Consider the following 27,439-nt stretch of genomic DNA (forward strand, 5'->3'; position numbering starts at 1 on the left):
AACGTATTTATATAGTGAGTTCCGCGGTGCTGGTGTTGCACTGCCACCACGTGACAACGGCGCGTCCCCGCACTCCCGCATGCAGACACCGTCGAACCGTGTTGTAAAGACACACTCTTGGCGTTTAAATTACAAGATAGTTTTTTGTTTGTTTTGTTGTTTTTTTTAACCGGGTATTATCGTATTTTTAAAACCCACATCTTGGACTCCTTTCGTTTTGTTTTGTTTACTTTTGTATTTTACCCACTTAAAGACAGGAAAACAGTACATTTGCATACAGCACTTTATGATAAATTGATTGAACTACATACAAATATACAATACCTGTTGTACAGAGGCTAGCAGCAGTGAATCACTAAAAAGCAATAGATATATAACTGGGGTGGCTTTTAGGCAGAGATTAAGTCTAGCCCTCAAAAAAAACAAAAAACACCACATACAGAGGCCTGTTTCTGTTCTAAATCTTTTTTTTTTTTGGTCTGAGACTTGGCTTAATCTGTGTCATGAAAAGACCATTTAATGTAAGCAAAGTCCACTTCAATTACTAATTAAAGCTTTAGCCTCCCATTTTGCATACTGCAAAGATCATGGAAAAGGACTGCCATACATAAGGCACAAACAGATGTAGGTTCCGACAGACACTGGTTCTACACTACTTTACCCAACGAGTACATCACAGAAATAAATCTTGGCGCCAATACACAATAATAAAAAAGTGCTCAGTCATGGCCAACAAAGTTGATTGTAATAAAAAAAGGGCATCCAAGAAACTGAATGGACCATACATGCTTGCACTATCCAGACAGATTTAAAAAAAAAAAAAAATCAGATAAAAGCATCACTCTAATTAGAGATGCATGAGAGTCATCAGTTATTTGATGATCAGTTCTGGAGAATCAAAGTACATTTCTAAATAGTTAGTATGTTGTCTTACTAGACACATTAAAACAAGAGGAAGAATTTGGTGTTTTGATGGCCGTTTTGGTAAAGACAGAACAAGCAAGAAAATGATAAGATACCATCTGTGAGTGCCACCTGCTGCTTTTCCCTCCTGTGATACTTCTGTAGTGTTTCTCTGTTAATTGCACCGCTAAATCACAGCATAATAACCCAAAACTATTTGAAAACAAGAACAATGCAGTCATGCTTGGTGCTTTCCTGGCCCTGTCAGCATATACTGAAAAACTGATTATACCTTCACATTGACACACATGGTTTTTAGAGCTGAGGCACTCAAACCTGGCATTGGATTTAAATTAAACATGCTACTGACTGGCCCCAGATACCCAGATCTGGTGTGGAAAACTGAAATTGAGCGATACCCTGCAGGACCAATAATCGAGCTGCCCTGCCACAGTGCCTCCTGACCAGAGCAACACCAAAAGGACTGGACACAGGATTTCAGACATCTGAGCGCAAACAGGAAAAAAAAGAAGAAGAATTAGGCTTTAACGTAAGTGTAGAAGGCGTGTGGCTGTGGAATGCTATCCATAAGAGGGGAGACACTTGGCCGAGGCTGGAGAGACGGAAGGGCGCGGTTCCGTTTGGCGAAAAGAGGCAGGACGGAGGCCAGGCGGCGCTGCTAGGGGTGGAAATGCTCATCCTCAGACGGCAGGCTGCTGGGGAAACAGAGCAGGGGCTGTCTGGAGCTGCTGGTGCTCTGGCTCTTCAGGCTCTCAGTGGACCCGGACGACCCTGGGTGAGAAGTGGAAGTGAGACGAGCGGCGTGGGCAGGGACGCCGGAGCACGAGCCTGGGGCAGGGCGTTTCCACGCAGCGCGGAGCGAGTGAGCAGAGGAAGTTAAAGATCGGCGGGATACCTACCGGCATCAGCATTCCTCCACAGCGGTTGACCAGGACTCAGAGGCTGAGCAAGGGGAGAGCAAAGCCAGGTGAGATTTACAGCGAGAGGGTTAGGAGAGGGTTAGGACGCAGGGCGGAACAGAAGCACAGAAGTGTCAGAATGGGGAAAAGTAGTTCAGTCAGAGAAAATCGGTACGCACGTCATTAGCAGTCCAGCAAGCGTCAGTAAGCACACATTAGACAGCAGGAGAAGGCTGCTGACAGCGAAATAACTGAACTTTGCAGAGCATGCTCGGTTTACTGCTCCTGTGATCTGCAAAGTCACCATCAATAGAAGCATGCTCAGTATTTACAGTACACACAGCAGCAAGGCTGTTAAAGCCTGTAGCGTTCAGATTTGGGCTGGACTGCAGGTGGTGGGTGGGGCAACGGAGAAGGGGTGTGTCCACTCACCAGGCAGGGCCAGGTCTGCCGAGGGCTCGCTCTCACTGCGGCTCAGGCTGCTGCAAGCACTGTGGCAGTCCTGGAGGATCTCACTCACAGACACGCCCAGAGCCCTGCCCTCTGAACCTACACCCACACCCACACCCACCGAAGATGCTCTTTCATCAACACACACCAGCCAGTGCAGTAGCAGACATTTGATAGGTGCTATCGGAAGAAGGTGGAGTCACTGTAAATTCTTATTGCACTGGTTTCGAATTTACACGCACTAAAAAATATCCATTTGTACTCAGCACGACAGCTTTAGCCTTTGGACTAGAACAGCCCACTCACTTCTTCAGACAGGCTCACCTGTGTTAGGAGAGCCTGGTTCAGAGGCTACCACATCTACTGTGGCCTGTAATGGAGACGCAGACGAAAGAGCTTTAGTGGTCACAGCAGTTGTTGCAGTAATGTGAGGCGATACTACAGCATGTGCTGGTCCTACTGAACATAATAGGACCACACGTCTCACATGAACTACTGTGAAAATACATCTACTCCGACACAGAATAAAACCAAAAATATCCAACATTCACGTCTAGCAACTTCTGAAAAGTCTCCTGGTATGAGGTATTCTATAAAAGCCTACTACAGGCTCTCAGATGCAACTCCCCCACAGCATTGGGAACAGACTGATCTAGGAGGCGAGAGCTGAAGTGTGTGAGGAGGGGCAGGCAGACCTCGGAGGGAGCGGGACTGTGGGGCAGGCCAGGGCGCCGCTGGGCCTCTGGCAGCTCAGCCAGCCTCTCCTTATCAACCCCCTCCTGAACAGGAGAGGAGGTCGAGCGTGCAGACCTGCAGAACACACACCCACGCATGCACCAACACACACACACAGATGAAAACCCTGATTGGCAGCAAGGTGGCACACAGCAAGGTCCAGCACAGAAAGACTCGATTTACTGTAAATGCAATAAAGAAAACGGCATGTTAAAAAATTCCACGGTAAGAGCTATGGTGCGGAGTACTGGATGTGCTGTTACCCATCTGGGGATGTGCTGCCTTTGCTTCTCCCTGGTCCTGTGTCTACCGTACCCTGCTGGCGCCTTCCGGGGTTCAGTGGGTCACTCAAGTCGCCCGAGAACTGGATCTCCTCATACAGAGGGGCGGAGGGGACGGCAGGCGACATGGGCTGCACTCCGTTCAGGGCCTCCAGCAGGGACACGGGCTCGTACCCCGGGGGGATGTACTCAGAGTTCTGGAGGACAAATGAAGGTAAAGTGAGAGCTCAAGCAAACAACTGTCACGTCGCCGACCATATTGGAGTTGAGTTACCAACACTGTTCCACAGTGGACAATTAATGTTATTTGGTGGGCGTGTGTGTGTTTTATACCAAGTTGTCCGTGTGGTCTGAGCTCTGAGAGAGCACTGGACTGAAGGAGACGGAAGGACGCAAGCTGGCCGATTTCCTCCTCACTGCACGAATCTGGAGCAGGGCTCGAAAAGCTGGTGAGCAGGAGAAAAGGCCAGTTAAGGGATAGAGAATACTGACTAGTTCATTACAAACAAGCAGGCGCAGGTGCCACGAAGGAGCCTCTGCCAAACGTTCCCACATTCATTTCAGCAACAAAAGGGATAAATATTTGCACATGTATTCTAATTGCCTAACAGAAAACTGGGCTCTGTGTCAAATTAAAAGCTCGTCTGCATGTACGTCTCGGACACGAAGCTGTCGACCTCATTCTGTCAAGAATGCATAGATGTGAGCGCTCCAGAGTAAGTTTTCTTTGGCCCTTAGAACAAAAGTTCCCCAAGAGCACTAGACTTTCCTCCTCAGTAACCCAACGATTGGATGTTGTGTAATAAGCACACTGGCACACACTGGCTGCAGTGGTTGATGTTGGTGTAACACAGTAATGTTGGGGTGAATCTATTTTATGTGAGAAGGTATAGCATGCAGAGAAGCCATTACATTAGGCTAACTAGAAATTGTACTATTTTGACAAGTAATCCCAAAGCTTTAATAAATACAAAGCATAACTCAAACCATTAACATGTGACATCAGAAAAAAAAAAAAAAACCACTCCACGTTTTCATCGAGGTGCTTGGCACGGTTATGCAATTCCTTACTGTGCATTATGTGGACAACTTTATTCGTTTTATTTTTATGACATTTAGGCTACAAACATGGAGCTACAACTCAACACAGATGCTTTAGGCAATTAGTTGTAAACATAAAAATAGGACAATCGGCGTAAATGTACTGAAAGCCGCCGCGATCTACCAAAATGGTACACCACCACCATGTAACTGTATAACTGATTTATATATATATATATATATATATATATATATATATATATATATATATATATATATATATATATATATATATTTATATACACACACACACCTTGTTAAGTTCAAAAGTATTTGTTCACTAAACTGATCACAAGATTAGAGGAAAACAAGTCCATATCGACCGTATTAAAGCGCATGATAATTTCTGTCCAGCAGGTGTCACTGTTTTCAAAGGTCAGGCAACCATTTGCACGTTTGTCAACCTCATCCCATTAAAACCAAGAAAAGCCAGAAAAAGCAACATCATAAAACATGGAAAAAGAGAACCATCAGTCATCAACTCAGCACTCTGCCCAAGGTTCCACCTGTAACGCATTATCCTTCTCGAAAAACACGGCCCATTTCAATAATAACGGCCAATACAGGGACAATTTATGCAGTGATTAATGAGACACTCACGCAGGCGACAGATAGGGCAGTTGTTGGCCTGGTAACGCAGCGTGTCAGCACACGCATTGCAGAGACACAGGTGTTTGCACGGGAGGATGAGTGTGTCACGCAGGTCAGACAGACACACCACACACTCACTGCTGTTATCACTGTTCTCGTCCTCTAAAGCCTGCAGGAGGACACAACGGATTGTCACACGGTGTAAGGATTAAGGACACAGACAGTCAGCCTGTGGTGGAAGAATATGGCAAACATGGGTCATATATTTTCTATGACTTGATTTACCTTTATCTCCTGATTGTTCTTGTTCTCGATGCCGTAAATCTCCTGCAGAAGGTAGCTCACACGATCAACCTGTATAATGGCACAGGCATTAGCTGAGTTTATGCACACCGGGGCCAGGTGGGGGCAGTGATGAGCTACAGACGAGCTACAGACACTCAGCTCCTGTCCACCCTGAAGCGCTGGTGTGGGGCTCACACAGTCACATGTCATGCATGCTCCCCAAATCATGGTGGTGTCTTATTTTACATCAGAGGCAACATTCCTCTTCCGATCATCATCATTCCACCTCTCCACCTCCACATCCTGATGACAATGGTCAGTAACGGTGAACATAAGTTTCATTATGTCACTTGCCTTAACTACTGCCTCTCCTCAGATGTAAAAACAGCAACGAGTGGACTGCGCGCAGAAGTGTTACATTTTTGCCAAGATTACTACCAGATGAATAAAATGCACACGATCACTGACTCACCGCACTTAGAAATATATGTGCTAGAGCAGTGGTGAGGAGATTGACAGTGCACTTACTGTTTGCTTCTGCTTCATGGGCTTCACTGAAAAACTGCCATCTACATGCTGTCAAAAAAAACAAAAAACAAAAGAGTTACAATTTCCAACAGTTTAATAATGTGACTATTACAGTATAACAGCAGGTATCAACATGGACCATTCCTTATTCATACTGTTGAATATTTAGGTGTGTGACTTAACTACGTACGTGCTCAAAACAGCCGTTTAACCTGTACCACCACCAAGTCAAGCACAGCCAGTGCTCATAGTTATATATCATTTAGAGCGAGCCATAAACACTCGGGCTATAACGTTACATACCTTTTCAAATGCGGCTAAGAGAACATGAGCGTGTCCTATGACATCTGCAAAATGAAATGACTTCATTTAGACGTGACTAGGCATGACATGAGAGAGGGAACCTTCCTTTAACCATCATTTTTATGACTTATGTATTTTAGGGTGTTATTTCTCTATTGTTTTCAGGCATATCTAGCAGTTGTATGTATTCTTACTGTGTTGTGATTATTTGTAGTACCTACATTCTTGTGAACTGCACTGCAATAAATTCCTATCAGTCTTAACTGACATGACAGTAAAGTATGAGGACTGGAGACCTACCATCCCCATCATCTACCACTGCCTGAATCACCAGTGGGAACACACCTCTGTCCAGGTCAAAGTTTAGCTGTGCAAAAAGGAGAAACTTTTCAGAATTCAAATCACTGTAAATCATTTACACAAACGCCTCCTCCACTGCTTTAAAGATTTATTTAGGGCTTGTCTCTAACCAATAAAACTTCAGCTATTTCACTTTAATTCCCCCCCCCCCCCCCCATTTTCTTCCACTTCAATTTTCACTTCAAACACACATAATGAGGTTAATTCACTATCATCTTACAGAAGTAACTCTCACCTCTTCTGGTTTCCATTTAGTGAAATCAATCTTGAAGGAGGGCAATGAAAACTGCTGGTTTATCCCTCTCTTATAATGGACTGATTCAGACACCATAGCTGGTGTCTTAGGGGTATACCTTAAAAAGAACATTATTATAATTACCATTAAATCATCTTGCCAAAACCCAGATAAACTGCTAGTCCATATACTGCAATTCTACTTTCAAATACACTGTACATGTCACAATAGGTAGCCATTATTCAAGATGACAGACATAATCTCTGAAGCAAAGGAGTATATCCATGAGTTTTATTTGTGCTGTTGTCTGCATGGCAAAGTTGGAGTTGCTACAGGATCTGTTTTCTAGTTACAGTAGTGTTGTATTTCCCTGAGCTCAGATAACACAAGCAGGACTTCAGAACTATGGAGCTAAAAAACTACACAATCTGTGTGGTTCCTTTGACCTGCAACAATCCCGTGTAAGAGATAAGACAGAAAAACAACAGCAAACATTGGCCAAGGCCGTGCCTAATCCTGAACCAGAGTGGCAATCATTCTTCACATTGTGTAAAAACACCACTGGGCTGACAGACTTTGTAGAAACTTACACTGCCATTCCATTAGAAAACTCTTCAAAGGCCTGACAGTACACCGTGATGGCCACTCTGGCATCAGTGTCAAAACAGAACTCCACACCGTACAAAGCTCTGGTATTTCCTGTTTCTTCCATGTTGCCGTCGGCATCATCTTTATACCTATCAACAACAGACATGGGTCATGGCTTTGTCTTTTAGCATGAGAGAACTGGTTCGGGGCCTGCTAGACAAGATCACCTGACAAGCCGTAAAGAGTCTTTCCTGATGTTCACAAGACTCCTCAGGGTCTTTACAGGCTCATGAAGTGCAGGCGTCACATAGGGAAACTATGGGAAAAAACATAACATAGGAGAAAGTAGGAATGGGAAAATCTGGGAGAAGAGCATGTTTATGTTATGGAAGAGCACATCCATAGGTAAGAGGAGCAGTTTAGTTTGTCTACCTGAACAGGCCTGTTCCCTAGGAAGTTCAAATCCATATTTTCTCCAAAAAGATATCCCTCTGGGTGGGGAGTCTCAAATTTTTCCCCTCCCATGAAAAAATGACTGGTGAAATAATTTCCTGAAACGTTCACGGTTATTATTAGTTCAATACAATGACACACCTGTGGATCTGAGTTTTAGATCCGTGTTATATAATTTCTAACTGAATTGCAGGAACATGCAAAGCAGCGCTCAAATAGTTCGTTGTGCGACATCAGTCACAACCACCAAAACGTTAGTGTTTTGTTTTTGGGGAAAGTGGTGGTCCGAATGTGGCTATACATAACTGATGCGTAAAAATAAATGTTTGCCTGCGCAAAAAACAGCATGGAAGCAACACAAACGAAACTGAGTAATAACCTTTGTGTTGCCTAGTTAGAGCCAAACTTCACACATGTACATTAGCCCGCTTGGTTTTACAATGATTGTAACGCATACATCTTACCTGATTTGGGGGGGTATCTGTAAGCTGAATTGGCTTGAATATCGATGTCTTCAACTCCAGCAATTCTTCGGCTAAGCACTGAACCCATATTTAGATTGAAATGACTGAAAATATAATAACCAATGAAGAAAGATAGTCTTGGCAAGCGGATTCGGTTTGTTTTGTTAACGTGAGTCTTATCCGTTATGGATGCATTCCCATCTTGTCTGGCAAAAAAATGCTACGTCCAGCGTGAATTTTGGGTCAGTAGGCTAGGATCCTTTACCGAATTAAAACAATTAACTATCGCACAGTCCATACACTCATGCTGACAAACAAACAACTGCTTTAAAACGGTATTTTTGCAAATACCAAAAACAATACCTGAGAATACTATTCCAGCGACCCCCTTCTCGGGAAACAACACTACACCGCGAGATGCGGGATTTCATGATGCTACGGACTATGGGATATGTAGTAACCACTGGGCGGAGGTTCACTAATGCATCCTATGTGGGTTACTTCGGAGTCTTCAGAAATAAATACAAGATATCATAAAGAATATTTTTTATAACTATACGTAGACAAGAATGTATCACTACATTAGCCTCTTCGTGTATAGGCGCCATTATTCAAATTCAGTTAATATAGGGAATTAATTTCGGATCGCTGTGATGATTACCTTTCTTGCAGCAAATCTGGCACATAAACGTGGGTACGAATAAGTTAAGATTTATCGTAATTATCTGATTAAGTGATTTGATTATCTGATTAGGCACTACTCTGAGAACGCAGACTTCGTGCAGGCCAGAGTATATGTTATTTGTCACGCCAAAGCTTTAAACCTATGCATTGTTTACAAGTATGGGATAAGACGTAATGAGGAGAGACAGGCTCATAGACTACACATTCAGTCATTCTCCCTATAAAATGTACGCATAATGGCAATGGTAGGAGAACAGATGAGACACATTGAGAAGACTGCGTAAATTTGGTGGACACCAGTGTTCCCTAAAGTACTTCCAAGTGTGCCTTTAGACTTTTATGTCGCTCTACGCAATTCAATTGGTGTTGGAAGATTTGTTTACCATATTTGGCAAGGTAGTGGCATAACTCGGACGGGAATTGGACGGGAGCAGCCGTCATTCATAAAATTCTGCCTTCCAGTACTTTACAAACAAAGAGCGGACCGATGGGATATGTAGTTCAAAAATAAATAAATAAAAAGAACGGAAACATAAGTTTGTTTGCCTGCTAGAAATATAATGTTGTTGCGATTAATATTTTTTTGCATTAATTGGCACTGATCGATTCACCTATATATTTGGGTCAGATACATTAATATGAAGTAACCCAGTTTCGTCACCAGCACAACAAAAATGAGATTGTGCTGCATGCACTTCCCACTACCTCTACGTGGCCGCTATTGGCTACTGAGGGCTGTCAATCAGAGAGCGCTCCTCACACCAGCGCTCCTACAGTAAATATTTGTGTTTGCTCAGCCGGCTGTAATGGTGGACGACTGAAAGGGGAAAGGGAGAAATACAATCTTGAAAATTGAATCCCTGACAAAAACGCTAACGTCCGCGGCTCGGAAATAAACTCCGGCAAATATGGATGAACTTAAGCATCAAGTGATGATAAACCAGTTCGTCCTGACAGCTGGATGTGCGGCAGACCAGGCGAAGCAGCTTTTGCAAGCGGCACACTGGCAGTTTGAGGTAAGAAATCTATGTAGATGTGTAGTTGGTGCACTGGGTAGGCTACTACAGGGGCGCTAGGTTTGCACTGTTCAGTGCTCGTAGTTGACCTCACTATGTATTATAACTGACGAAAGGAAACCATGCGTCCATTCTTAGCTTCCTGTCGCCCTGTGAACTCTGCTTTTGTGTCTCTGGCATGTGTGTTATGTTTTGACTACGAGTAAATACCTTTATAGTAAACCACGGTGAGAATCGCTTCTACCGGCTCATATCCTGTTAGAGTTTACTCTGAATTAAATACTATAATAATTCCCCGTGATACACTGTTCTAGCTTGCAGTGCTATTATGCAATGAAGATGACCTCTGCTTTGCGTGGTTTGGCTGGTTGCATACCAGCAAACAGCTTTTTTTATACAATCCCTAATGTTTTTATTTGTTCTTTGCCTTATGTTTAGGGCAAATGATTATTTAAGTTCCACTGTGCTGAAAATGAAAAACGTTTCCATATGAAACTTGGCTTGGGTAATGCTCATATCGTGCAATTATGGTTGTAATCGTCCATATAAATATGTGTAACGTTAGATTATACTTCCTCATTACAGACAGCCCTCAGTGCCTTTTTTCAAGAGACTAATATTCCTTACGGTCACCATCATCAAATGGTGAGTATGACGACTCAATTGTGTTTGTCTCTGTCTTTTTCGCAGTTTATTTGGATTAGCCGTTGTCGCTTTTGGTAAAATGTAAAATTGTCATCATTTATTACGTATGGTTTTCATGCGTCGCCGTATTCCTGGAGGGGAAAGAATCCTAACGAACTAACAATAACATTGTATATGTCGGCCATGTTGCGGAGACACGGGGCTTCCAGAAATAAACACAGTCGGCCACGTTCGTAGTGTTGTTACTGTAGCGGACCGAGCAGGGCAGCGCAAGCGGAGAGAAACCATGTCTACTAACACGGCGACAGTAACGCTACGGCTTTGCCAAATAAGTTAGTATCTCTTTAAATGTAGCCGTGTAACTATCACTTTCAAATTAACATTCCGGGTCCATTAAGTGCAGAATTGTGCCGTGTTTATATTTTGGATGGTGGCGCGGTCTCCGTTTGCAGACCTTTAACGTTCGTCCTGCTCGTTGTACACCAGAGTCTGAAGGCTTTCGAGGGCACATGTTCGTGGAGGCAGCACACACAGCCATTGTTTTGCCTCTGTGTCGTTCGTCTGTGTCCTGGAACATCTCACAGTCGGAGGTAGTGAAATGTTGAAAGCCTACCTGCCTTTTGTAGCTGGCTGCTGTAATGGCTTACATCTGGTATCGGTAGTAATTTGTCGCTTATTGAGCATAGCGCCGTTTTAATTATGCGAATCAATTGAACTGTTCGTTTTTAATATCCGTCATAACTATTTTTGTGTTTTTCAACCATTTATCATAACGGTCCTTGCACGATACCGTAGACCAGTTTTATCAATACCTTTTGAATTTTTCGCGAACAGTGCGTGATTAAAACCGTGCCTGGAGCTTTAGAGCACACTGCCATAAGTTTAACTGCCAAAATCTTTCGGAAAACGGCTTCCTTAATAAATATTAATTCTTTGAATTATTACAGTTATCGGTTTTGGTTGACTTTACCTAAGAAGCAGGTTATTCTGCCCCCCTTTGACAAAACCCAGTATCTGAGGCGATCTACAGAGCTCTCAAAGCTGAATGCAGAACAGCTTGTTCAACATTGCACAATTTGGGTCTGTTCAGCTTTTAGTATGTAAAGCACAGGACTGATTGGTAGCCAACCCCCTCCATCTTATCAGCGTTGCTAAGATATACAGTCCTAATCCACTTTGCTCCAGAATTTCCACAGTACTGACACACTTATTCTGATTGACAGAACTGAGGATTGCACGTGGTCCCTGACATCTCTTTAGTCTTAAGCACCAAAAACAGAATTGGCAGTGTTGTAGATCTGCCTCTGTTATGTGTCATGGTTTTGACCTGTGTAAAATGTATATGGTCAAGGAGGGATGGGTTAAAGAAACAAGAAAAATAGACAAACATGCACAGCGCATGCTAAGAACAACAAAGATGAAGGTGAACTGTGTCCTGTGCAGGCCGTGGCGATTCAGAACTTAACACCAGCACACCCTTCCTCCCACACACACACTCACTCACATGGCTTCAAACAGGAAGTATGGCCCTAAATAAATAAATAAATAAAAAAGTGATGTTTAGATGGCCTGACATTCTTAGTACAAGTTATATTTGGTGTCATCTACATTAATGAAAATGGCTCTCCTTATAAACTAGCTGTAGCAATACATAGTGACCAGTTGGAGGTGTTGAATGTAAGGAACATTTTAAAGAATTAATTTTGTCCATCAAGTCAGTGTACACAAATTTTAAATTGATTGATTTAAAAAAAAAAAAAAAAAAAACTTTTTTTTTTTTTTTTTTTTTTTTTTTTACCTACAAGGAAGTGGCATTTTTTATGAACCGTGGTCTTCAACTGTCATTAACCATTCACTTATGAATAAATGGCACAGGGATAGGACCTGCATTAAGTACCTCATTATACTGGTTTTAAAAGGACTGAAAACACAAAAAGACACAATTTAAAAAAAAAAAAAAAAAAAAAAAGCTAAAAGGCTCTGTTCCTGGAAGTGTGAGTAAAAGAAACTGGTACGCTCAAACATGTGGTCTGTCTCTGGGTGTGGCTAAAGAAGGAGCTGGAGATTGCAGAAACAGTTGACACACAAGGTCAAGATTTGGCATTGTTGGTCTTAGTCTGCCTAGAATGGAACCTAGAAAATGAAGTAGAGGAGAGGTCAGAGAAACAGCTTGGCCTACTATCTTCTTGAGCACAGATACGTGTATGGGATAGGGAAGTGCAACAACGTGCGTGTGCGATGTAGAGTTCTCATGTATGTGTGTACTGATAGAAGTAGTTTCTCTTGTCATACTGCTATAAAGGGGAAAATGTCTAGGGAGACACACACACACACACAAGACCTTAATTATTAAATTCAGCATTACAGCCACACCTATTGCTAACAGTTTAATAAAATTAAATAAAAATAAAAGTACATAGCTCTGGAATCTTCACAAACAAACCCTGGCAGCAGAATGGGTCATAATGAAGATCTCAGCGACTGTAAACATGTACATTGAATGCCACCTTTTGCCAGTAGTCGATTTGTGGAAAAAAAAACTCTGCCCTGCTAGATCTGCTCTGGTAAACTTGAAGTGTGATTTATTGTGAAATGGAAGCATCTAGGAACAGCAGCAGCCCAGTCAGGAAGTGGTAGACCGCACAGCCTCACAGAGGGCCGGCGAGTGCTGAAGCACATACCGCGTACACTTCGCCTGTCCTCCGCTACATCACTCACTGCAGAGTGCCAAACTGCCTATGGAAGCAACATCAGCGCAGTGTGTTGATAGAACAATGTGTTAAGAGTGTCATGAAATGGGTGTCAGTGGCCAAGCAGTTACACAAATTCCCAAGAACACCGCGCGCAATGCCAAGCGTAAGCTGGAGTTGTGTAAAGTTGGTTGCCACTGGACTCTGAAAAGGTGTTCTGGAATGATTAATCATGCTTTACTGTGTGAAAGTTTGATGGAAGAATCATGGGTTTGGTGGATACCAGGACAACGCTACTCACCAGAATACATACTTCCAGTCATAAAGTTTTGTGGAGGAGGGATAACGGTCTGGAGCTGGTTTTTTTTCTAGGTTTGAACTAGGCCCCTTAGTTCCAGTAGAGGGTAATGTTAATTCTACAGAACACTAAGACATTTTAGACAATTATATGCTTCCAACTTTGTGGCAAGAGTTTGAGGAAGACCCATTCCTGTTCCATTGCACAAAGCGAAGTCCATAAAGACATGGTTTGATGCATTTGGTGCAGAAGAACTCCAGTGGTCTGCACGGAGCACTGACCTCAACCTCACTGAACACCTTTGGAATGAATTGGAACATTGATTGCGAGCCAGGCCTTCCAACATCAGTGCGTGATCTTGCAAATGCTTTTTTTGACTGAATGGGCACAAATTCCCACAGACAGAGCCCAAAATCTTATGGAAAACCTTTCCAGAAGAGTGGAGGCTGCTGCAGCCACCAAGTGGGGACCAACTCTGTATTAGTAATTCCCATGGTTTTGGAACCAACAAGCTCATATAGGTATGGTCAAATATCCACAGAGTTTTAGCCATGTAATTTGTATACATACCGGGGACTCGTTTTTGCAGCTAAGTGGTTTTATTTTCCTTGGATGCCTGAGCATTTAAAGCACGTACAAGTTTCAGTTCCAGTATTTCTTACTTTATTAGAGGCCAGGCGGCGCCTTTTGCTGCTATCTGCTCATGGATGGGTATGGAGTACGGCCTTATTTCTGCAAGCATGCCAGGCAGAGCCGAAGAGCTCCATCTGAAGTGGTTTGGCCTGTGAGTATGAGTGTGTGATTCTAGTAGTACAGCTTCCTGGAACACTAGGAGCATGGTGAATGGTGTGGCTGGCAAAGGAATGGAGAGTGTGAAGAGCAGATGTGTGAACAAGTAGTGGTGTGCAGCACACACACACACACACCCCTCATCTGCATAATTTGTGTGACCTAGACAAAAGATTTCTTTTTAGGGCATTTTAAACTGTCAAGTGACAGTTGCAGTCGGGCTGTTTAGTGTCTTTATGCAGGATTCTCCCATGTGATGGCTTTGGTCTCACTCCTGATGGCTTTGGTCTCACTCCTCGGATTTTACAGCTGTCTTTTCCTGTCTCCCAATCCCTGCTTGTGAAGGCTCACTGATGCCACCATTAGCTTTCACTAATGACATGACGTTCCCGCTCCAGATATGAGCACTGACTAATTATTTTTTCAACTGTCCATTTAGAAAAGCACACGGACATGTGGAGACAATAATGGGCCATTGTTGTTGCTTGCAAATCCCTCGGTGATGTGTCAATAGCCAGGTTAATAATAAAGCCTTGCTCCAAGAGATCATTACCCACATTTGTGCAAGCACACACACACACACACACACACACACACACCAACACACCAACCAGTCATGCACAGTCAGGAGATGCAGTGTGTTCTTGCTATGTGATCAGTTTGGTTTTTTTCTTCCGTTTGTTCTTCAAGCTCTAAACCAAAGATTTGGTTTCCGTTTTGCATCTCAAAAATGATTACCAGATCCAGGAAATCTGTCGTCCATTCACTGCTTCTTTTTTTGTTTTTTTTATTTTGCATCTCAAAAAGGTTTACCTAATCCAAGAAATCTGTCGTCCAGGCTGCGCGTTTGGAGCGTTTTCTGTTCTCTCTGCAACGTGCTCTAGTCAGCCTCTCCCTCTCTCCTGCTCAAACTGACAGGCAGGCAGTTTGCATGGACGACGCCAGGGCTTGGCAGGCAGCCTTGGAGCGTACCGGCAGACTTAAGAGTCCTGTCTTACGATAGAACACTGCAGCACACCATAAATTATTCCATTACAAACATTGTTATTATATTAACTACAAGGCCCCCGTGGTATTCACTCTCTATCATCATCCTAACCCTTAGGGTGCGCGCGCGTGTGTGTGTGTGTGTGTGTGTGTGTGTGTGTGTGTGAGAGAGAGAGAGAGAGAGAATGAATATAAACAGTGATTCATCTGATCCTTATTTTACTGGTTCAGATCGAGCCTGGATGTGTTGGGTTTTCCTTGAAACCATGAGGAATCGGAAAGCCCGCCTCTGTTCTTTGTTGGAAATTGCAGTTAGCCGTGGTAAGGAGCATGAGGAGGGACGTTTTCTTTCTTTCTTTCTTTTTTTTTTTCCCGAAGGCTCGTGTAAAAGCTGTAAATCCCACTTGAGCTTGCTTTCAGAGCCGCGCTGTCATTGGTGGAGTCAGAGAGGGGAGTGGGGATGCTTGGGCTGTTTGGGCCCTGACACCCCAGCATTCTCCTCTCCACACAATTGGAGACTTGAGGCATCTTTAGAGGGACAGGAGACGTGTGCTTGGATCCCACGCGAACCGCTCCTGCGTTGAGAGTCAGCTCAGAGGTGATGTGGAAGCAGCGCTGGTCCAAATCACAGCTCCACTGGTGCAGCGGGGTGGCATTTGTTTACATATTCCTTGCCCACACAGGCCCGGCAGAAAGCTTTGGTTGCACAGGAAATGCATCTAATTTGTCATATATTGCAATTCTAAAACCACTCAGGAGACCTTCAGGACAATGAGAGCAAGAGAGTGAGAGAGAGATGTTTAGAATACTTGCTGAGAGTGGAACCGCTGCTTCCAAATATGACCTAGTAGAGGAGAGCGAGGCACAGCACAGCCGCCCTCGTCTTAATCCTACCTTGTTTCCCATCAAGCCATCTATCCTCACAACCAAATATTTCCATAGCAACACAGCTGTGGCTCACTGCGTGTTTGTTATGTGCACGGGCACTGCAGAAGAGCAGCCCGCCTGAATAATGCAGCGTCCCCAGATGCTCATGCGTTTGGTTGGCCGCCGGTGTGGAGCCCGCGACCTTTACCTCTCGTCCTGCTTTCCCTGCTGCGGTAGCTGAGCTAGCACAGTGTGTTTCCCATTTGAGCACTCCTTATATTCCTGCAGAACCTTTTGTACCTAGGGGGCATTTGAAGCCTTGCTGGCACTTTCACTATTTCAGGTGTTCGCCATGCTTCCCCTGCCTGAATCGCACGAGCTCAGAACGGGCAAGGGAGTGGCACATTTGAAACCTTTGACCGTCAAGAACGCGGTCGACTGCGGTGGTTTCAGGGCGATTCTGTTTCAGGCGGGTCGATGCGCGCCTCGGGCCAAGGGGAGTCAACTCCGCTGGGGGGACCGAGGGCATGGGCCGCAGGGTGCTTCCGCTGTGGTAAGGTGATATGGAGGTGTTTTGCACACCTGCGCAGGCCCAGCGGAAGAGTCCAAACACCAGTGCACCTCAAAATGCCCTCAGCGGAAAAGGCTCACTTCACAGGGTGGAGGGAGGGGCAGAGTCCAAAAGTGCTGCATCACACACACACACACACACACACACACACACACACACACACACACACACACACACACACACTCCATTTTCATTTGTCCTCTTTATGTCTGGAACAATAATTCTGGGACCATGCTGCTGGACAGTGGAGCAACTGTGTACTCGCATGCAGGCACTGCTAAACAGCCTGGCAGACGGCCAGTGACCTGCGAGAAGGCGTTTGTTTTCACCGCTGCCATCGATGATGATGATGATGATGATGATGATGGCGACGACGTGCATACCTGTGGGCTTGTGGGGGCTGTGCTCCGTCAAGGTCTGCTGTGTAGCTTCTGGATACCAGTGATTTGTGGAGAGCCAGCACAGACAGGATAATGGAGAGGTCGTGCGAGGTCGCAGAGGAGAAACCTGCAAGAGAGGAAGGCAGGTGATGCTGTGCCAGGGCACAGATCAGAAACAGGAAGTGGTGCAGCGAAGCACGACGTCGGGCCGAGGGAATGTGCGGGGGACTTTCAGGGACAGCTCCGCCCGGTTACATTGTGTTGATTGGACTGCTCTTAAACTTCTCAGCTTTTTTTTTTTTTTTTTTTTTTTTTTTTTGCTCTTTTTTATTCGCGTGGAGCACCTCACTGACTTCAGTTGCAGCTCCTGCATTTACTCATTCATTTGTTCCAGTGCAAAGATTCCTGAAAGACCCCCAAGCCCACTTAAATGTCCCTATTCATCGGTCGTTTGCCAGTGGCCATGTGGGTTAATGTAAGGTAGGAGCTGATGATGTCAACATACAGTTGTCAGAAAAGGTTCATGAACCCTTTGGATTTACCTGGATTTCTGCATGAATAGCCTGAAGCATGCTTTTTATCATAGTTTAATAATGATGGTTATAGACTCAGACTTATTTAATAACAACTATTAGGTAAGTCTTTATTTATTTTGATTAAAGAGATAAGTCAATTTTTGTTTGCCATTTATGCAAAGATTCAGGAAAATCAGAAAGGTTTTTCAAGCCAGTTGTCTCAAACAGGTCATTCAATCCAGGTGTCTGAAAGGGATTCACAAAGGTTTGTTTTGTTTTGTTTTTTTCTTGCAGATGTACGTCCACATAGGACATTTAGAAGCATCACACTCAGCAAACCCGAACCCAAGAGTTTTTAATTAAAGGTAGTTTTACTTGGCTGGATTATTGTAGGTTAGCTAAAGACTGTGTCCCAGATGCTGAGCAGTTGAACTTTGTAGGCTTGTAACAGCTGGACTTTACAGCCTGACTTGTAGGCCTTACTTATTTACAAATGCATTTTAGTTGGCCGGCTTGTGGAGTTAAACACTGACAGACACCAGGGTTTACTGTAGGCTTATTTACACAAGAGTTATTGTTGACTGAAAGCACAACTTCGCAACATATGTTACAAGATTTCTGCATAGCTGGCCAACTTTTGCTCTGTTGAGCTGTTGCACAAGAATCCTACAAAATGTTTCAGTGTTTAGGATGGCTGGGTCCGGTTTATTAAACCGCTGGTGTTTTTGCATAGGCAAGATATTATATGCATATTACGATTACACATCACGTGCTCTCGCACTCATTACCTATCACTAGCGGGGCACAATGTATCATTTATCAGTGGATATCGCGGTGTTGGCCTCCGCGGTGCTGATGGCTAAGAAGGTTGCAGTATGTACATTAAAACATGCTTCTGTGCTGCGAGCAACCTGATCACTCCTGGATGAGTTCTTTGGGTGTTTTTATGACTCGTGGCATTCACATCGTTCGACAAGATTAAATTAGAATACTACAGGCCTTTAATCACCCCGAAGGAGCGCCGCGATGCCCGAGGAAAGTGGGTTCAGGGGCCCACGCTCACGCCGTCCCATCCTACCCTGGGTTGGCTGTCTTCATATATATTGCAGAGCATATCACAATCTTAATATTGGAGCAATACAAATATAGTGTTTTTCCCTCTGGTGTGTGTTCTACTCTTGACCTAAGCTGCCGTTTAGTGTTTTTGGGATGTGTGTGGGTGTGGGTGTGTGCGGGTGTGGGTCTGTGTCCTAATAGACTCTTGTGTGTCTGACTGCACGTCTCCTCCCCACAGATGTGTACCCCGGCTAACACGCCTGCCACGCCCCCCAACTTCCCCGATGCGCTCACCATGTTCTCCCGCCTCAAGGCCTCGGAGGGCTTCAGCAGTAGCAGCCCCAGCATGGCCTCCATGGCAACCTCACCTCCCCCACCTCCGGTCAGCTGGGGCATGACTCCGTCCGTGGCCGGCCAGCAGGGACTATGGACTCAAGGGCCTGCGGCCACGCCGGCCCACCCTGCCCCGGGCTGGCCGTCCGCCGTTAACCAGCAGGCAGCCGCCGAACAGAAGGCCAGCGTGGCCATGGAAGCCGAGAGATGAGGAGGCGGACTACGTGGGCCCCCGCTCCCCTCCCCGCCCCCACACTGGGGTGGATCGGGGGTAGGAGAGGGGAGAGACAAGGCGGAAGGGCCGTGTGGGAGGTTAGGATACCGGGGTGGGTGCAGGGGGCGTCGGCTTTGTTCTTTTACCTTAAGAGGAGGTGGAAATGAGAGGGCAACACAACCAAGAATAAACCAAGCAACATGGACAAGTGAAGACAGGGTGAGGTAGGGCGAAGTCAACTCAAAGCTAATAAGAAAACTAGAGAAACGCACATTGTATTACTGAGAAAGGAAGCAACTGAATCTTTCTTCATTAAAATAGATAACTATGAATGGGACTATGATTGTGATGCCCAAGGATTATTTCTGGTATTTCCTGAAACATGGACATATGTACGCTAAGACAGCAGCTTTTGTCTCATTCCTTTCAAGCTTTTCATCTGGTGTCCTCTCTGTACTCAGATCATTACGAGTTGACATTGCATGAGGATTGGAGCTCTGTTATTGCAGTTTTTTACTGAATAGTGTTCATCACAAGCATCCATGTGTACCGTGTGTGGTGTCCACACACACATAAGTAACAGCAAGTATGAAGGTTATGAGGTTTTCCTTTCTACATTGGATACTTTGACTCTGGACTCTGCTTACCTCACTGGTCACCTGACTTTCTTCAGCCAATCAGGGAATCTCACTAGTTGAACACCGACCATTTTTTTAAAAGCCGGGTTTTTCATGGGGCCTCAGCCCTGCTACTCTTCCTCATGCAGTAACATACAAAGATTGTTAGACTCACTAGATATGTCTGGACTCCCTTCAATGACCAACAGATATTTTGAAATCATGGTTGAATATTTTATTGCAAGTTTTTTGGGTAGCTGGTGTAGAGACGTTTTAATCAGACTGTTTTTTTCATGGGTGCGAAGGAGGAAACTGCGAAAAACTACACACAACCAGACTACTAAATGATGTTTGTAAGCAGACCTGCCTCTTTGCATGATGTATTCATATATAAATATATATAAAATTTTGTAGTTTCTTGCTTTTTGGGGGAGAATTCTACATGATCTTGTTTTGCAAAATGATTTTTTTGTTTTGTTTTGAGAGATCGCTCACATTTCCTCCTCTGGGTGTAACAGAGAGGAGGGTGAGAGAGAGAGAGAGAGAGAGAGAAAGCGAGCGAGAGAGAGTGAGTGAATGACAAATTCAAATTCAGGGTAGGTCTCATCCAATTTTCTATTGTCTGTTCTTTTAAAAAAGGAAAAAAATAAAGAATAAATATTTTGAATGTTCATGTGACCATTTCTCTAAGGAAGAACACATGAATAATTTTCATGAACTAATTTTCAATAACCCATCAGTAAATTTGACAGTGTTTGGCTTTATTTTCCATTTTTCACCAGTTTTCTAATCAAAATTGTCTTTTGGGATCACTTGTTCCTTAACGGATTTTCATGTATGTTTTCCCCTGTATGACTGTATTGATACCATTCCCACAATATTTGTGGACTACCTGATAAGTTAATTATCATTGTTGTGTTCCTAAATAAATATTGTATGTCCTATGGCTGTAGTTTTCTGATTTTACGCACCGTTTTCTGATTTGTTCTTGCAGTCTGGTTGCTTGTGACTAAAAGCAGCTCAGTATTAGTGACACACACTGAACGCTTTATAAAACTGGCTACTGCATATAACAGCAGTTGATAAGCCCTTGAAAAGTCCCATTTGGTTTGTGCACACCAAGCCGGCTGAAAGTTGCACTTAGAGCCGACAAGGAGGACTTTTACAAGCTAGCCACAGCCCTGGCTGCCCCTGAATGAAAGTTAAATATGTGTGTACATAAAGTGCAGATGTTTCTACAGAGAGCAACACACAGCCGCTTCACAGCAGACGTCCTGCGTAGGGCGGGGTGAGGTCAGGGAGTTCTCCTTCTGCGTGTCCTCACTCACGGCCCTCCTACGCCAGGTATGCGCAAGCTGGGTGAGAGGATGAGAGAGCGAGAGACTTATTTGTCAAGCTGCTGCCCATCTCTCTTGCTCCCCATCACCTCTCTCCGTCCTGTGTGTTCTGCGCACACTGTGTATTTGTGTTTTTCAGGGCGTGACTTGGAAACCGGAACGATGCCAAGTTGGCAAGCACCCCTCTGCCAGGCTGCATGACCAGGCTGCACTCAGTTGTGCAGAGTGCCAAGACGAACCCTGGCCTGGGTGCTCACCACACTCCTCCACACACACACACACAGTAATCATTTTGCAGTAGTCCTGCCTGCCTTGACATGAAGAGTGTGGTGTTGGAGTGGGCACTGCTATGTCACAAGGGATACGTTAAGCCACTTGTCCTCCCGCATGGACTCCAGCACGACAGGCACTGCTCCACGCTGTCCTGAGGAGACCGGACCTGCGTCAGCGTGCAGAGTGTGAGTGAGTGAGTGTGTGTGTGCGTGCGCGAAGATGAACATTGCTGCATGTCTTAATGAGACTGAGTCAGGGGCGTGGCATGTGAAGCAAGGCTGGGATGAATCAGAAAGAGCACAGAGTTTGATATCAGCTATTGACAAACAAAGACTGAGTCGTCATCCAGACTCTGCTAGCGGGTGCGTTTGTTTATGTCTGCAAGTGGGTTGGTCAGAATGATTGAGCATGAGTCAGCAGGAAACGATGACAAAGAGAAGGATTTTGAACATGCAGTGATCACTTTGCTTCATCATACAGGAGGCAGTGAAGGGAAGCAGGAATTATAAAGAAGCAGATTTAACACTCATGACCCATAACACCACGCCCACCCCCGGTCCCTTCTCTCAGCCTCTCCCTTGCTCTTTTACATTAAAAATATATTAATTATTCCAAAATAAGGCTGTTATTAAACTTAACATACAAACCTACTTCTAAAATCTACATTGTATGGTATACATTCCATTTTTCCATATTATACTGTTATGAGTATACTGGAACAAACGAACTATAGGTGATTGATAGAGAAATTCTTCAAATGGATTTGGATTCAGCATGCAGAAATACACAATATCCAGGTATGTTTCTGCCGGAAGTAAAATCTTTGTTGAACAATCTGCACAGCAAAATGGCAGGATATCTATATAGAAGTGAGTTACATCCAAGTGGCAACGCATGCTTGATGTACAAAGCAAATGCACACAAAGGAGCAGAGGTACTGATTAGACTGAGTGCTTGTATGCACTGAACCAGGTCAGACTGCAGTAATGACGGGACACAAAGAGAGAATGACAGTCTGAAAGTGAAAAAGAGAGAAAGAAAGAAGTCATCCCCTGTAGGTCTTGTGTCCCTATGCAGCTGACAGCATTGAGCTGTGATTGGTTCCCACACACACACACACACACACACACACACACACACACACACACACACACGCCCCCTCCCTCCAGTGGCTCCAGAAAACCTGCCCTGACTCACAAACCCACTACGTCATAGACAAATCAGCACAGCTGCCGCGCGCGCACATGCGGGCACATGCTACTTTATCTGCAGTGATAATGCACTCAGCGCCCGTGCACAAAGGAGCTGGTCGATTTGTCCTATTGTATCTTTATTGCAATAAACAAAATGAAAATATAAAAAATATCAGCGCACACTTCACTATAGCCACTATTCTATTATGGGTAGAAAGAGAAAGAAACGTAGTAGGACCATTTACAAAAAAAAACCATCTTTAAAAGCATACGCATGTCGCACCTCTGCTAGGATGGCCAAAGAGAGCGACACAGCAGCGAACCGAGTCAAAACATCCTGCTTACACTCCGCTATATCGCAGGCTTGGCCCAAACGCCGCAGAAACAAAGCTGTAGACGAAACACTCGTTCCTGTTTCAGACGACTTCCCACGCCTGCGTAGCTCCAGATGAACACGCGCTGGAGCTCGGGGGACATCGCGCGCGGCGCGGTCGTAGCCAGAGACGCCCGGGGAACAGTGCAGCGCTGTTCGTGTTTGGCCTGCACATCCACACCTCGCTCCCCACGGTCCCCCGTCTGCACCCGCACCCCCCTCTGCGATGGCATCACCGCGTGGCACGCGTGTTTGCTTGGGAGAATCGGTCTGTTTGTGCAAGCTAAGAGACAAGGAAAGTGAAAGAAGCAAGAAGTGGTAAAAACACAACGAAAGCGATGGGCCATAAGACAGATATCCTGTTACACCACAAAAGACAGGGAGTCTACTTATTTTTAAAGTAACTGGTCTTTTCATTAATTTTGAACTGTTTTGTTTAGGCTTGCTCTGAGTATGCTTTGATAGAAGTATTCAGGTATGTTATTTATACAGTAACTGGCAGTGGTAGTGTCCTGTATAGACGCACAGAGAGAGAGACGGAGACTTAAATGCTTGAAGGAGGAAGAGGGCCTTGTGTCTTGCACGCGTCATGCTTCCCTTCCCATTGCTCATTGCACACGGCCTGCTGCTTCCACTGCGGCGAGAAGTGCCTCTCTCTGCTCTCAATCGCTCGCGCACACAGAACGCGCTCTCTGTCGTGCTCTGGCGCAAATCCGGTCGACCACGTTTCTCTTCGCTTACAGAGACCTCTACAGCCGATAACGCGAGCCCAGCACTGCCAGAAACCGCCCCAAAGCGCATGCCGTGATGCGCACGCAGCGTCGCGAGGGCTTTGCTATGCTGGTTAATGTTTGTGAGTAGGAAGTGCACCAGCTCGTCCCGGCTAGCCACGTGCTGCCCTCCACTGGCCCTCGCGGCGATCACATACACAAGGGAGTGAGCGAGCGCGACCCAACAGTCAGCAGAAAGGCTTGGACAGCGCGCTTGGCCTTTTCAGAGGCCGCACGAGTGCTTGCGTATCGGCGCGTTGTTTCTACAACGCCTCTCTGAACGTTTTCTTACAACTTTCATTTCTGATTTGCACATATTTCGTGTATCATCTAGATATTTCAGTCACATCGTAAAACATTAATAAATGCCATCACATAACAGGACATCTCAACAGCCTGATCAGGTAAATTAGAAAAAAATAATAAGCCTAAATCTAGGCTGTACATGCTTACTAAACTCAGCCTTGCTGATGTAGCTGATGACTTTGATACAACAGGAGTCTAAAATAAGTCCTTTATTGCAAATTCAGAATAACAGTCCCCTCCTATCTCATAAGCTCCTGGCTTTCAAAAAACTGCCCTTTCACCAGTGCCCTTGAGGAATTTGACTATGGAAATGCATTCAAACCAGTACTGGAATGTCTTTCCACCTCCTACTGCCAACATCACACACCATGACAAACATGCAAAAAACCCACATAAATAATAATAACACAGACTGACACACCGTGCACTTCATTTCTTGAAAGCCACTCTACAGACCAGCCATGTTTGAATATGTCACTTTGAACAGGGTGTTGCTTCACTGGAAAGCACAGTAATACTACATGTTCTGGATTTACTAAATAACGTCATATTAAGCAAGGTAACGGAGCTAACACAATAAAGCTACTTACATCATGAAGAAAAAAAACAGATTATGGGAATTACGGTATCTTGAGCCAGACTATGCTGAAACTCAGAACGATTCCTAGTGAAGGGCACATTAGAAAAAACCTAATGCTGTGTATAATATTGCAACATGGAAAGAATTTCATGGTTTGATGCTGGATTGACGAACTAGATCTTGATAAGAACATGGTCTTGTAGTTATGTTTCCTTCATTCTTCATTATATTCACTATGTATATTTGTTTATGTCTCACTACGGGCTTCATTGTGTGTCCCATTCATTTTGCACAGAGACTTATACAACAACCACTGCTGGATTATACCCGGTATTGCAAGCAGACTGTCCAGTCTAATAAACAAAAAGTAAAGCAGGAGTGGCATCGAGAGAGTCAAATAAATCTTCATTCATTTGCATGCTTGATGCATTACTGCTACCCGTTTTGAAGCTTCTGTCGAAAGCCATCATAAAAGCACAAAATATGCTAACGTTGTGTATGGTAAATCATTTAACTCACGTCTCACACTTCAGCACGGCTTGGTGTTAAAACACATCTTTTTGGAATTTGACGTGGTGGGTAGGCAGGAAGTACGATGAGCTTCGTGGTAGTAGCGGAGGACAAGTTGGAGAAGCACTCCACGGAGATGCTGCACATCACAATGAGACAGCAGGAACTCCAGAGACGGCTGTCTTTGCTCCAGCAGATGCAGGCTTTCCTGAAGAACAAGAGCTTAGCAGGTAACCCGTCCCTCTGAGATGAAGCCTGGGTCCGGTCTCTCTGGGAGGCATGTGGTGTCAGTTGCATGGACCCAAGTCAACCAATTTGTGTCCTGTAGGTGAAACGAAGAATAAAAAATACTAACAATGTTTTATTTTTAGATTTGATTTACTTTTTATTTCTTTTTGGTACACTTGAATTTCAGTGTTTGCAGCCCAAATCAGAATTCTGCTTCCTTTTAACAGACATATTTTAAAATAACATAAGCGCAGCTGTCCAGACATTACCTGCTCTGATCCCAAGGTTTGTTTCTGCATAACACGTCTCTTCTGGTCTCCTCACAGGAACTGTCAGTGAGGAAGAAGAACAGGGACTATCAGAGCTGGAAAAAATAAAGATAGAACTGCAGCTGCTGTCAGAGAGAGCAAGTGAGCTGGTCAATAAAAAGGGTTTAATGAAAAAGGAATCATCTGGTACGGTTACGCCATCACTGCTCAGTAGAGATTGCCATTGTCCAAAGAGACTAGATTATGTTTGCAGCAGGAAATGCCAAAACAAATATTTTAACAAAACCCTTAAGATTTTATATATTATTATGGCAGATGTAAAGAATGTTTTCAGAGCCTTTTCTTCTATCTGGAAAGAAAGCAAGTACAAATAATTGCTTTATTTCCTTAAAATACTAATTTATATTGACACATCAACAACTGACTGATGTCTTTCCTAGAATACAATTACACCACATCTTATCTTCAAAAGAGAGTGCGTGTCCTCCCAGCTGTCCAACACAATGTGATGACAGGTAAGGCCTGGTCTCTAGTAGAGCGCCGAGTAATTCATGCATCAGCGCCACTGTATGGGCTGTCCTAACTTGAAATTTGTCAACATAGCACACACACAGCCCTCCAATGTATTTGGCGGCCATTTAAATTGTAAAATAATTATGAAATGAGAAGTGAGGCACGATCTCCGCCATGCTTTCGCTCCCCAGGGAGCTCCGAGGTCGTAGTGGAGGTGAAGGACCTCTCCTTATCCCCCGCTACAGTGCATTGTCCTGCTTGCCTACAGCAGGTCACCACCGTGGTCCGCAGTAAAATCGGCTCAACCACCTTCTTCCTGTGCTTTCTGTCTATGTTGCTGGGGTGAGTTGCCCTCTCTAGCTTCCTCTATTTGCATAATTATCGACTCGGCTATGAACCCGTTTGCTTTCACACAGAGGAAGCGTTCAGGTTGCTCTTCCCTTGCACCCGTGTTTGTGCCTAGTTTAACTGCATCTACCTTCTCAGTTGTGTAGGTGGATGCTGCCTGTTGCCTTTCTGCGTGGACAACTTTAAAGACGTCTGCCACACATGTCCGTCCTGTCACAGTGAAATCAGCACCATCTCTCGGATATGAGGCATGCGTGCTGCTAGGGCCTCAGATAGGAGGGATGAACTCACCTTGAGCTTCTTTTGTCCACGCTCGGCTCTGGGATAACACTGGGTATTCAGTCTACTGAATATACAACATTACTGGATGTCAATTGTCAAAAATGAAATATGACATTTATAGGTCAGTCTTCATCAGTCTATGCTCTATGTCAAATATCCTTTGCCAATCTTAAGCGCAGAAACATATATTGTTAGACTAAAACAAAAGCCTAAGGAAACAAAAAGTCCAGGCATTACATTGTGCCCCGACACCTGCTAATTGGATGTTATATAACAGACACATACTAAACCTACACCGTGACTTGCTGATTGTTAGTTCAGAATGGTTCATAACCACACCTATGCTTCTGACTTAGAGGTCACTAAAATTTACTTTAAAAAGAGAAGGGGGTGCTTTTGTGTGGCATGGGTTTTAATAACATGGCAAAGTATGCAAGTCTAAGAAAATAAGCAAATAAATTGTATAATAAAGGGTTTGTTCTGTTTGTTGACTTTACAGTCTATGTAAATTATCTTAGGATTAGACATGCATGATCAAACTCATATGAAGGCATGTTTATAGTATTCCATTTAGTAAAGTATAAAGTATACTAATACT

General features: G+C 44.4%; 2 protein-coding genes and 1 long non-coding RNA gene across 12 annotated transcripts; 1 reads left to right on the forward strand and 2 right to left on the reverse strand.

The window, feature by feature from the left end:
- Positions 1-265: 265 nt before the first annotated feature.
- On the reverse strand, positions 266-8,646 carry mgrn1a (mahogunin, ring finger 1a). Of its 9 annotated transcripts, XM_081697835.1 has the most exons (18): positions 8,561-8,645; positions 8,198-8,301; positions 7,713-7,831; positions 7,508-7,596; positions 7,283-7,429; positions 6,693-6,810; positions 6,398-6,464; positions 6,098-6,141; positions 5,795-5,842; positions 5,267-5,335; positions 4,991-5,150; positions 3,623-3,735; positions 3,272-3,486; positions 2,969-3,083; positions 2,598-2,643; positions 2,256-2,372; positions 1,824-1,866; positions 266-1,695 (listed from the first exon to the last, which is right to left on the reverse strand). In XM_081697835.1, the coding sequence occupies exons 1-17, from the start codon at positions 8,626-8,628 to the stop codon at positions 1,829-1,831; spliced, it is 1,677 nt and encodes a 558-aa protein (XP_081553961.1). In that variant the 5' UTR covers positions 8,629-8,645; the 3' UTR covers positions 266-1,695; positions 1,824-1,828. The 9 variants fall into 9 exon arrangements, 5 of the variants coding, with proteins under 5 accessions (XP_081553961.1, XP_081553962.1, XP_081553960.1 ...); XM_081697836.1 differs by having other exon boundaries at positions 266-1,866; positions 8,561-8,646; XM_081697834.1 differs by lacking the exon at positions 1,824-1,866.
- A 998-nt stretch (positions 8,647-9,644) lies between these two features.
- Positions 9,645-20,803, forward strand: ubald1a (UBA-like domain containing 1a). Of its 2 annotated transcripts, XM_035533730.2 has the most exons (3): positions 9,650-9,897; positions 10,483-10,542; positions 18,934-20,803. In XM_035533730.2, exons 1-3 carry the CDS (start codon positions 9,790-9,792, stop codon positions 19,237-19,239), a joined length of 474 nt encoding a protein of 157 aa, XP_035389623.2. In that variant the 5' UTR covers positions 9,650-9,789; the 3' UTR covers positions 19,240-20,803. The 2 variants fall into 2 exon arrangements, with proteins under 2 accessions (XP_081553499.1, XP_035389623.2); XM_081697373.1 differs by lacking the exon at positions 10,483-10,542 and having other exon boundaries at positions 9,645-9,897.
- On the reverse strand, positions 20,714-25,808 carry LOC145651294 (uncharacterized). The gene is made up of 3 exons (XR_014117162.1): positions 25,699-25,808; positions 25,211-25,523; positions 20,714-21,214 (listed from the first exon to the last, which is right to left on the reverse strand). It is a non-coding gene; the product is annotated as an uncharacterized LOC145651294 (long non-coding RNA).
- Positions 25,809-27,439: the final 1,631 nt, after the last annotated feature.

The sequence above is a fragment of the Electrophorus electricus genome, chromosome 15 (assembly GCF_041902795.1).
Source record: "Electrophorus electricus isolate QZ-2024a chromosome 15, ASM4190279v1, whole genome shotgun sequence".
Classification (NCBI taxonomy): domain Eukaryota; kingdom Metazoa; phylum Chordata; class Actinopteri; order Gymnotiformes; family Gymnotidae; genus Electrophorus; species Electrophorus electricus.